This window comes from Tachypleus tridentatus, chromosome 6 (genome assembly GCF_004210375.1).
Source record: "Tachypleus tridentatus isolate NWPU-2018 chromosome 6, ASM421037v1, whole genome shotgun sequence".
NCBI lineage: Eukaryota > Metazoa > Arthropoda > Merostomata > Xiphosura > Limulidae > Tachypleus > Tachypleus tridentatus.
Window position 1 is genome coordinate 85,790,379 of NC_134830.1, and position 12,488 is coordinate 85,802,866.

The 12,488-nt window shown below is 28.3% G+C and overlaps 1 protein-coding gene across 9 annotated transcripts in view; it reads left to right on the forward strand.

Annotated features, from left to right (window-relative positions):
* Window positions 1–8,552, forward strand: part of LOC143252951 (uncharacterized) — a 120,850-nt gene extending 112,298 nt beyond the window's left edge. For all 9 annotated transcript variants that reach the window (XM_076505890.1, XM_076505895.1, XM_076505887.1 and 6 more), the window contains 3 exons: window positions 844–965; window positions 3,804–3,881; window positions 6,600–8,552. In XM_076505890.1, coding sequence (XP_076362005.1) covers window positions 844–965; window positions 3,804–3,881; window positions 6,600–6,787 — 388 coding nt within the window. In that variant the 3' untranslated portion in view covers window positions 6,788–8,552. The remainder of the gene's footprint in view (window positions 1–843; window positions 966–3,803; window positions 3,882–6,599) is intronic.
* The last annotated feature ends 3,936 nt before the right edge of the window (window positions 8,553–12,488 follow it).

Below are 12,488 nucleotides of genomic sequence, written 5' to 3' on the forward strand. Positions count from 1 at the left end.
GCACAGTGACTTTCCAAACACCCTGTAGAAGAAATTATCAGTGACACTCTTGTAGGAATGTCATCTGAACCAGTTGTAAACCATTTGAGACAGCTCTTAACTAAAACTGTGACCATGATTACAAATGTAATTCAACTTATTTGTATCACAAGATCATAAATCAACGTTACAGACAGGTAATTTACATAATAATGTGCAAAAGCATAACGTCATTAAACCAAATTTAACAAAAACCATTAAAAATGCCTAATTAGTGTAGAACACTAATAATTGTGGAATAATCATCTTTGTGATTTTGAATACCATTTTGTAGCTAAATTTACATTTTTCTTAGATATTTAAAATGGTATATTGCACACTTTATATGAATTTATTCTTGATTTTGTAACATTTTTGCCTCTTATCAATTTTGCAAATTCCTTAGTTCTGAAGTTAGCCTATATTTGTATAAATCAATAAATATTATGAAGAATTTATAGTTAAAAATATCTTTGCTATCAAAGTCTTGAAGACACCAGTGATTTTTATATAAAAACTTTGAGAAAAAAACAAAAGTGTATTGTCAAAGGTAGTTGGCATAGGTAATTCTACAATTTCTATTCATCTGGAATGAGCTTTTGAGTTTATTTCTGTTTGTTTTCTTATAAGTTAATTTTTTTACCTGGAACATGTTTTACAGTGCCACATATAAGGCATGTTTGATTTTAAAGAAAGGACTAGCTGTTAAAAATACTTTTACTATATCTTTTCCTGGTAAAATCATTTAAAATAAAATTACTTAAATATTAAGATTACTATACCTTTTATATTGTAATATGTTTTATATAATATTTCCTCTTACAGTCCTCCTGTACCATGTCCTTGGGAAGGGTGTAACAAGAAGTTGTCCTCAAAAATGGGGCTTTATAATCACATGAAGTCTCATCAAGAAAAACGTGACTTTGATTGTTCTCACTGTGGTAAAGGTAAATTTATCATACACAGTTTATTTTATATTTTGATTAAAAAACACACAAAAAACACACTGATGTTGTTAATGAATTTAGATTTAAAATTAATATTGTCTGTGCAGAAGTACCAAAACTCCCATTATGAAATTTGTTGTTTTTTTCACTATAATGTATAACTAATTTTGAAGACTAGTATAATATCTAGAAAGTGTAGCTTTGAAGATGAATGTAATGTGAAGGGCATAATATCTGACAGATATAGCAACAGATATGAAGGCTAATTTAATATTTTGCAGGTATTACTCTAAAGGTTACTATAATATCTGATAGACATAGCTTTATCTGTTGAAGCTGATATCTGACAGGTATAACTGTAGCTGGAAAGGCTAGTCTAATCTCTAAGGCATAGCTATATATGTCAAGGCTAATGTAGTGTCTTACAGGTATAGCTGTAACTATAAAGGCTAGTGCAGTAGCATATCTTGGGAGCAATAAAATTATTTCAGTTTAAAGTATTTTTATACAGTTGATTAAGGTATGGCTTTATTTCAGGAAAAAGATCTTTTTTTATTTTGTTTAAAGGTGTAACAATTTTTATTTCTTAACTACTGTAAAAGGTGCTGAAAATTTCATTTTGCATATTGTAGCTCTCTATATAATAGAAAAAGTAAAACAGTTTGACAGATATGTCATCTTGTGTTTTTGGTGATTCATGGATGACTGAGAAAAATACACCCTATGTTTGTAATTATATTTCAAGTGCTTTTTCTTTTTGTATGTGACAGTTTCAAAGATTGGTATTCTATAAAAAAAACAACTTGTTTATGAATTAAGATTATTACTCGCTGTTCTGGTAAGTTAGTAATATTTCTCTTAGCATACTAACTAAATAATATTTTGTTTTAATTTCTCAGTTTGTTTGTACAATATATTTGAAAAAAGTTCTTGGACTAAACAGAAAATTGCATAACACAGCTATACGCTAAATTAATTATTAAATACTGCAATAGTGTTTAGACATCTCAAGGCTAGTTTTTTATTCTTAATTTGTGCAACATATTGAATTTTAGTGTTAGGCCTATTACATTTATTTACACAACATTCTATATCTATTGTCTTTGAATTTTCAGGTATTAGAAGAGTGTGTAATAATAGTATTCCAGTTGTACTGTTTAATATACCCATAGTTAATGGTGATCTTTTCTCAACCCGTATCTCATCAGCCTGACTTGGAACACTAAACACAGAAGTTGGAACACTTTATAAAAGCTATTTGTCATGCCAAGGGACTAGACATAGAATGAAGTGTTAAATAGTATTAAAGCCTTAAATCTAATGACATGTAAGTTAATTATAGTTCACCAGCGAAGCATTCATACTATAACAGTTATTAGTGTAATAAATAGTTTGTATAGTGTTCTTACTATTACTGTGTTCTAGCCAACTTGACGAACTTTGAATTGAGCAAAACGTGTCATCAGAAATGGATATAGCAAACATAGTGTGGTTGGAGTACTGTTATTGTACACTACATTTATCACTTAAAAGATTTTAAGGGATTAGATATAGAATGTGGTGTTAAAAAATATAATGGGTCTAATACTGGTGTGTAATGACAACTAAATTAATTATAACCATGTTTTGCAAGCTTGAAAATGGCATTCATAACATCATAGTAAATGATTTTAATGTATCACTTAGTAGGAACTATACTTTTTTTGACACAGATTGTGCATCCATTTGTACCAGTGCCACAGTTTATTTTGAAAAATACACTTTTTATACCTTCAACAAATTATGGTGACTATAGAGATGCAGTGGCTTGTAATTTAAATATTTTGTTGACTACTATGTGTATTTGATAGTTTATGATATTGTTTATTTTCATGTATTTAAATTTATAAAATTTCAGATATCAGTAAGCAATTGAAAGAGTAACTTTATTAACATCTTATTGTTTATATTCATATACATATACAGACATGCACAGAAATAGATTTTAGATTAACTAACCAGTGCATATGTACTGTTTACTGACATTTTTCTTGGATTTTCAATAAAGGTTTAAATCTTGTACCTTAGTGACAACTTACAAAACATTACTGTAATGGACCTTCAAAATGGACATTGCTAGAATAATAGGTGTAAACAAGTTACTATTTTCAACTAGATCTACTATCATCAATAAATCTTATTTGTTAATTGAAATTACTTGCCTGTTTTGTTTGAATGTTTACTTTTTTGTAAACAGCTGATAGTAAACTTAACACTAGGATTCAGGCATGGTATGGTCAGGTGGTTAAGTCACTCGACTTGTTATCTAATGGTCGCAACTCGAATCACTGTCACACCAAACATGTTTGTCCTTTCAGCTGTGGGGGCATTATAATGTGACAGTCAATACAACTATTCATTGGTAAAAGAGTATCCCAAAAGTTGGCAGTGGGTGTTGATTACTAGCTGCTTTCCCCATAGTTATACACTACTCAATTAGGGATGGTTACTGCAAATAGCCCTCATGTAGCTTTGTGCAAAATTCAAAAACAAACAAATATTAAGATGGTAATTCAGGATATTTTTGTATAGATCATAAATGTTCACTGTCGGAAGTATTTTTAAGGTCTTGTTTACTCTTCTAAACTACGTGCAGGTGAACAAAATTTGTCATGAAAGTTTAATCAATTACAGACTTTGTGGAGGGGTTTAACACCATGTCACATACAAGTGGATTTTGAAAACACACGGTATAAAAATTTAGTAAACAATAAAAAAACATTGCTACACAGCAAAGTGAAAGTAGTAAATATAAGTGCTTTCAGAAACAGTGATAGCAATTGTTATTTATTTCATCAGCTTTTTTCAAAAGACAACAACTAGAAAAACATCTGGAAGTTCACAGAGAAAAAGTTCAGTCTCAAAAAGCTATATCTGGTAAGTCAGCAATTTTTTTTAACATTTAAAAAAATACTAATGGTATATTTTTGAGTGTTACACTGTAAAATTAATATTTAATGCATTTCCATGACTTGGAAAAGAAGTAAAATTGCGTACCATGGCAAATACTTAGAAATATTACTTTGTTTGTAAATAATGTTATCTCTAAAACTACAATTTAAAAGAAAGTGAATTTACTAGTAAGGATTTACTTTATTTTTGATTCTACAAAAACAGTTTCAGTAAATTTTGTTCATATTTATACCCAACATATTTTGTGGTATTTTTAGAATTTTCTAAACTTTATTCTGTGAAGGTGAACTTTCAAACCAAATTTTTGGAAACAAATTTGATATATTTTGAGTTTTTTAATTATCAAACACTAGAAGAAAGTTCTACATTTGTTTTATTGAAACTATATTTTAGGTAAAGATATTTCATTCATGATTTAAAAAACTTGCATTTCATATTTTACTGTCAGAATAGTGTTTGCTAATAGGATAATGTTTTATTCTGAATCTCTCATATGTTAATCTTTATGTATTTTGCTTCAGCACTGTTTTATTCACTAAAAACCTTGTATTTTTCCACAAAGAACATAATTGAGACACTTTTCCTAGATTGTAACATTTATCCTTATGTGTATCAGTATATTCTCCCTAGTTATTTATAAACATTATCTGGAGTAATATAATAGAAAAGTGTTTTTCATTTTGATTACAAAGAAAAAGGAGAATTTAAGTTTCATACAAAAGAAACAATGTGTATATGAGTTGGAAATGTCTCTTAATATTGGTGTTCTGTAAAACCAAGGAGATATCAAAAGTTGAGGCATTTAGTTATTTGTTACATTCTATTTTTATTGGCAAAGTAGCATTAATTTTTTTTTATATTAGTTGTAGTTATGAAAAGAACTAGTAACAGTAATTAACCTGATCAAAGACTAACTACATGTTACATATAAAATCATTTATAGTTCAAATAAATTATTTTAAATATTTTTATGTGAAATGAAGTTAGTATTTATAATCAGAATTGTCTGGGAAACGTCTGTATATAAAAAAAAAAAGTGGAAGTATCAGCTGAGAGTAGTATTACACATTTCAAATTTATTTATTATAGTATTTTATTTGGAATTTGTTTAGTAACTTTATCTGTCATCTTATCATTAAAAAATTGTTGTTATTCTGTGCAAACTCAACAGAAGCACATTTGCAGACCATGAAAGAACGAAAAGATATGATAAAAATAATTAAAATTATAGGCTCTCTCCTGAGCAACAAATATTCATTTTTTTATATTGAACAAATTTTCAGGGACTATGACACACAAAAATCGTTATTACACCTCCAGCGTGAAAGAACACAGATAGGTAAGGAAAAGAATAATTTTCCAAAGATAACACAAAAGATTATATGGATAAAACCTCTAGTTGACAGAGTTATCTCCAAGAAAATTAAAGCTATAATCAGGAAATATGTACTGCTGATCAAAGTTATAGAACTGTCAGGTCTTAAAAAACAACAACAACTTTCAAAATATCAGTAAATTGCCCTATGTTGTAACAAAACCAACTGTTTTACATAACAACGTGTTTGCAATATAAAAGTGTTGTTTTCAGTGTTGTTTACCAACTTACATGTAGCATCTATCATCATATGCATTTAGGATAACCAGAAGAACCATACACATAGGCATGGGAGAAAATATTGATGCTCTTATAAACAACAGCATGAAAGAAGTGCAGTTGCAGATAATTTTTTAAATAATCATGGACAAGTAACTTGAAACCACCATTCTCCATACAAATTTTCACCAAAACCTTCAAGTACACTGACAGAAGATTCAAAGGTCTTCTTCTTGAACAACTATGGCCACATATAGATAAGAACAAAGGATGGAGCCTTTAATTTTAATTATATTTTATCCTATTTTTTTGTTATTTCATTCTGTAACCTTGATAGGTTTGTTTACTTCAGGTAGCAGTGAATTATTTCAACAATACTTTTCTTTCAGCAATAAGCTTTACTACTTAATATGTCAAATGCATGCTGTATATGTGCATATAGATTCAAATAGAATTTATTTAAATGATTTGAAGCTTTCTACTTTCATTTTCAGTTTGTGTTTTAGGGAAATTTTTGAAGAAATTGTAAAGCAAAATATTGAGTGTCTAATTAAATTAAAAAAACAAACAAACTACATTTTAATGTTATAAAGTCATTTATTTCTGGTATTAATGTCTTCTATACATCATTATGCACTACAAAAAAGGAAATAAAATTATTTTAGTACTATTACATTCTTTGTTCATACATAATTTACTTTTCTTGTCATCTGTGATATGCACACCATAAAGTTTAATTTTATACTCGGTTTTGTTTTTATATTTGACATAAATACTGAGAAGTGCTTAATTTTATACTTGGTTTTGTTTTTATATTTGACATAAACACTGAGAAGTGCTTAATTTTAAATTTGGTTTTCACTTTGTTATTTGTGATATGCACACCATTTTGGATGTACTTTTCTCTTTTAAATGTAGACAGTAGTGACTTTACTATATCAGTTTGAATAAAAGCATGCTATGTACTCTTTTTAAGTTTTCTTTGTTCCCAAACTTTTTTAATGTAATTGTGAATTTTTTAGTTCTTTATCCATCCTGATCATAAGGTATGTTTTATAATGATACATTGATGTGTTTGTTATGCTTAGGATCTTGTAATAAAAAAGAAAATGAACAGTTGGTGAATGAAGAATTGAGCATCTCTTTACAAAGTGAGGGGAAGCAGCAGCAGTCAGAGGACATAGCTAGCAAAGAACTAATCCAGTTAATTTGTGCAACATGTCACAATGGTTTTGACTCTGAGGACCAATTTGCTATCCATGTTTGCTCTAAGTAGGTGTTCACAGTGATGCAGCTGCTGTAAGTGATTGGGAAGTGCAGTTTTGGGTCATGGCATTTTAGCATTAACTTCATAGAATTTACACTGACCATACTAGAAATCATTTGGTAAAAAAGTATGTCTGGTCTTCACTAAGTTACATAGCACTTGATGATTTATTGGGAGATTTGTTGATTTTAATTTTAAGAAAAAGTGAAGTTTAAATGTTACAGAGAAACTTTTGTGTAATTTATGTGATTTTCAATTACACGTCACTATCATTCATTGTGTTTTTAATGACATTTCTGGAGTATGAATATTCATATTTCTTGAACATCTGGGAAGAAAATGAATGCCTTTTACTGTTTATTTCACTTTGAATAATTGAAAAATTATGAACAAAATATAGTAAGAATAAAAATAATATTCATTGCAAAGATAACTAATTTTTAAGTTGAATATAAGAAAAGAAATTGTTTTTATAAGCTTTGAAAAATTAACTATCAAATGAAAAAAGGACCAGTAGTAACATAGAAATGAAAGAATACAAGTAAATCAACAGTTTTTTTGAAATAAGGAATGTTAGTGTTTGGAGTAGGTTTATTTGATAAGTGATTACATTTCCCTTTCAAATTGTGGGTGATTCTTATAGTATTAGAAAGAAGTTTGTTGGATTATTAGCAGCTGTTATTTAGTTGAAACTGTGAAGTAAGGAAACAAATGTTAACAGTTCTTGCACTACATATTTAAAGATTTGAGTAAGTCTCGACTGCAGTACATATATTTCACATGGAGGTGATAAATTCTCATTTTGGTCTTCTCTTTCACCATACTGTTATTTTTATTGTGAATAATAAGTATTACAAAGACATTGGCCTGTAACTAGCTTCTTAACCAAAAGGATTTGTTCAGTGCTAGACTTAGATTTTCCTGCAAAATTTGAATTTTTTATTATCAAATTTTTGAAATAATGCATTATCAGAATTAGATATTATTACCTTTTAATTAACCCGATTGAGTTTGGGAGAATGTTATAGAATCTTTGTTCAACAAAACTTTGCCTGTCTTATAAATAAATTTACTGCTATTTCATCATGAACCAGATTACTAAAAGAAATAATATTTTTAAAATTTAGTTTTTGTTAAATGTGTTTTAATTACCTGTTAGTTTTTGTTTTGTATAGTTGTGTATGATTTAAAATTTTCTTTTGGTGTTAAACTTCTGTAATGACTTGGCATTTTATACAGAAAACTTCCATACATTGAAATGTTCAGAGGTGTAGTCATTATTAATCTTTATACTAGAAAATTTGTGGGATGATATAATATATTAACTGAAGTGTATTTTTAAATGGAAGAAATCAAATGTTAATTTCGACTATCTTTTATATTTTCAAGAACTGAACTTTATATATATATTATATATATATAAGGTTGTAAAAATATTAGTTGAAATGCTAAATTTATTAGCATCACAAGAAAGCAAAACACCTTAAAAATATAGTTCCTTGTTTGTTTGCAAAATCAAGAATTTTGAAATAAATAAACAAGTTTAGTCTTTATGACTGGGGGTTTCAGAATGTACATTATTCATAATCTTATTGTGTGTATTAATAAAAATATGTTAAAAGTTAGAAGATATGACTGGCTATTGCTGGTGTCTTGGTTTGTTCGTGCTTTTGAATTCTCTTAGTGATGAAAATTCTACATTCATGCAGAAAAATTATATGTATCCTTTCAAGTGATTGTAAGTTTGTTGAAATAAATATAATTACAATCTGGCTATTAATATTTTCATTTCAAATATTTAAGTGATTTATACATTGTTTTTCTCATGTATAGAGAAGTTTTTATCTGAGGACTGTAGTAAACAAATAACATATCCAGTATTTATTTTCATGTGAATTATTATTACATCATTTTTGTTTTTAATCTAGAATAAGCAGTGTGTGTGCAATAGTTTTAGTCAAAAAAAAGATTTGGTAAAATTTTGGCTCTTATTACATTTTTTAAACTACTGATATAACAGTAGTTGATTTTACAGTAAGTCTAAAGTTATTAAGTTATAGGATTTTTGGAACATTCTTTAATAAACCACATACTAGAATTATAAACAAGTTCTTTTGTAATGGTGTATTTAAAATTTGAATTAGAAGTTACTTTTAAATCATTGTAAGGTACTTTTCACAGATTTCCGATTTGACTACAGCTGCCTTAAAAAAAAGCTTAAAGTAGTGAATGTATATTGCCATTAATTTGGCAGTGGCTTATTATAATGGAAATTGTTTTATTTTTTATTGATATAGAAAGTAATCAGTCAGATAACTAGCAATTTGAATGAATAATGAAACTGGCTACATTAAACAAAATTGAAGTACGTTTTGTATATGAAATATTTCATAAAATTTCTCGTTCCATCATAATTGGCATCAAAATTAAAAGTATAGTTATGCGAGAGTTGGTAGTGGGTTTTCTTGACTAACTGCCTACTATCTGTCTAGTCTGTTAGTCCAAAATTAGAAATAGTATATGCAGACGGCCCTTTGTGTAACTTTCTATGAAAATTCTGAAACAAAACAAGAACTAATTTAAAAAAAAAAAGATCAAATCTACATGGTGTTGTGTTGTGGTACCTCCCTTGAGAACTTTTTTCTCATATAAATTATTTTGTAAATCATGCATTTTCAATAGACAGATGAGAAGAAACTCCAAGAATTTATTTACCACTTTTTTTTTAACAGGTAATTTTTTTTTGGATGTCACTTTTATATTTAGTTTATAGAAAGTTAAAGTTTGATTTTCTAACAGAGATTGACGTTTGAGCAGATGTTTAATTTTGTTTCATCACCATTATAAATTTGGAATAGCAGTGGAAATAATTGATAATTGTGTAGATACTGTGCACCTGATGTGATTCTGAGTTGTACACACGTGAAACAAAGACGATTAATCAGGTTATCAATTAGCTTACATCTTAACTAAAGAATCAGTAACAGCCCTTGTACCAGGAAAGATGTGAAGTTGCCTTTTTTACTTTTTTTTGTCTGGAAAAAAACAAAACTGGATTGAATAATGCTTCATATTGAAAATATAGTTTTTTTTACACATTAACCAACTTATTTATCAGATCCATTTGCAGAATATTGACAAAAGAAACCTTTGTGTGGTCTGTAGGTTTCAAAAGATTTTAATGTTCAATATATAATTCTTAAAGGTATAATCTGTGATGAAGCTTCTCTGTGTTTTGTATAATGCACTTGCAACTGTGTCATGTTTTAAGGTTTTCATTTTTTTCACCTATACATAAATTTAAAAAAATGGTTTTAAATTACAATTGTTTGTACTGCATAAGTGAATTGTAATGACTACTTGCAAGATTGAACTGCTTAAGTATGATTAAAATATGTAATGCATATTCTGTCCATCATTATTTTGATTATTAGTGTTTATTGCCAACCAGAGTTGTGAAACAGTTAATTCTGTTTTAAAATTTAAATGAAAAGTATAAACTTGATGTTAGTGTTTCTATCAAAAGTTGTGCATTCATATAACTGTGTGACATTTGTGCAGAAGCAGCAGTATTAGTAAACTTTCATTGTTATTGAAGTGTTGTAAATACCATTCACTACTACTAAACTTTCGTGAAAAAGTGATTTAAATACATATAATGAGTTAAACAAAGTAAACATAAAACAGGTTTTAACAACTAATTTGAGTTATCAGGATCCAGTAATTGAACAACTGTGTCAGAATTCCGAGTTCAAGTAGCTCCAATAAATTAAAGCAACAGTGAAGTAGTCTAAACAATTTCTTATACCAATTTAAATACTTAAGGTCACTAGTAAGGGTTCTACAAGTAACTAGTAAGAACATCTTAAAACTCAAGAGTTAGTCAATTCAATTTTTTGAAGTCTTAGCTGTTCAACAAAAGTAATTAAGTACTGAAACTACAGGATCAAATTTGTACTCTGTACAACCAGCAAAAGTGAAATTGGACTATCAGTGCTTTGAGATATACAGAAAAATAGATTAGTCTTGCAGTTACTACAAATGTTATTAAGGTTTTTTTCCTGCTTTCATTATGAGATACAAAAACCTCAGGATGCTATCAGCTATAGAGGTAATATATTATTTTAAAGACATAGAGAATAGTGAATCCATTACAATTTCAGTTGTTGGATGATTACCAGTAACTTTTAAATTTCAGTCAGTGATGCCCAGCATCTAAAGTTTGTAACTGATTTAAATATGTATAACACTGATTATACATGTGTCTGTCAATTATTATTGTGACAAAATCAAATGAAGACATTGAAAGTAGAAAGAAATTCAGTATTACTACTGAAACCAGATACATCAGCACAATGCTACTGTAAATAAAACAATTATGAGATTTTCTTCCACTTCTTTGGCAGTCTGGAAAAAAAAAAGTTTTATACTTTTCCATGATGACGAGAAAAACCCACTTGTAAAGGAAATTAGATATTTAAAAAATGGCTGTTATGGGTAGAGAAAGCATTAATAGGAGAGAACAACATTTCTACCTTCTTTGGTCATCGTCAGTAACTCTTTCTTTCTTTGTGAACCTCACAATGTCCAAAGATCAAAACGTTGTTTGTTCCTCTATTAGTGCTTTCTCTACCCATACCAGATGTTTTTAAATATATAGTTTTATAATTTTGTTGTTGAGGATTTTGTGAAATGTATATTCCATGCATTCTAAATGTTGTAGACTGAATGGAAACAAGGCAGTGATAATTTAATATTTAAAGTGACAAGTTTTAAAAATAAGGACTTGGTATGTTTCAATTTTTGTACACTGGTACTTATTCCTTGTTAATATAAAGATGATATAGAATTATTCTAAAAACGTATTCACAATCTGTTTAGCTATATAGTTAATGAGTTTTCAAATTTGTTAATGTTTCATTGTCCTGTAAAACTAATGTTTAATGTGTTCAGAAAGAATAAATTACAAAAACTGAGACCCTTAGATTAAGAACCAAACACCCTAACCACCTGGCTATGCCAGGCCTGGGGAGAAAAGCCTAAGGAAGTAATCAGTTTTATTGAAGCTAAGTTTCAAAGCAACAGTTTTAAAATATTTTAAGCAATTATAGTGAATTATGCTCGTATAAGATGTATTCTTACAAATTACAAAGCCCTCTTCATTTAAGAAAAATAATGCAATTATACTACAGTGTACTGATAATGTTTGAACTGTGATATCCAGCTCATTTTCAATTTATTTTAACATAGTATTAAGAGTTTCACAACAATGAAGTGAAAGTAATAATATAGCTGTTTTATTTCTTGTTTTGATAGTATTTTAGAAATTGCTGTATAAATGCTAGCATTTAATAAAATATACTGCAAGAGAAGCATAGCTTATGTGCAATATTCATTTCAGACTTTCTCTTCTTTTGAGATATTTTATGCGGTGTTGGCATGCTAGGAACACCATTATACTTGTTTCACTTACACAAAGCAGCTAGCTATGTGTTGCAAGATGTATATAATAAAGGTACAAAATTATTATCTGAGTTGGAACAATGAACGTTTTTTTTTGTCTGTATTTTAACTTGGTAACTACACAAAAGCATTACTATTAAATGTACCATGCTGGCTATGTAAGTTTATTCAGAATATCCTTGATGAAGCTAGGAAGGTGACTTGCTTTCAGTATTTTGGTACAACACAGAAAAAGTTCTTATTTTAT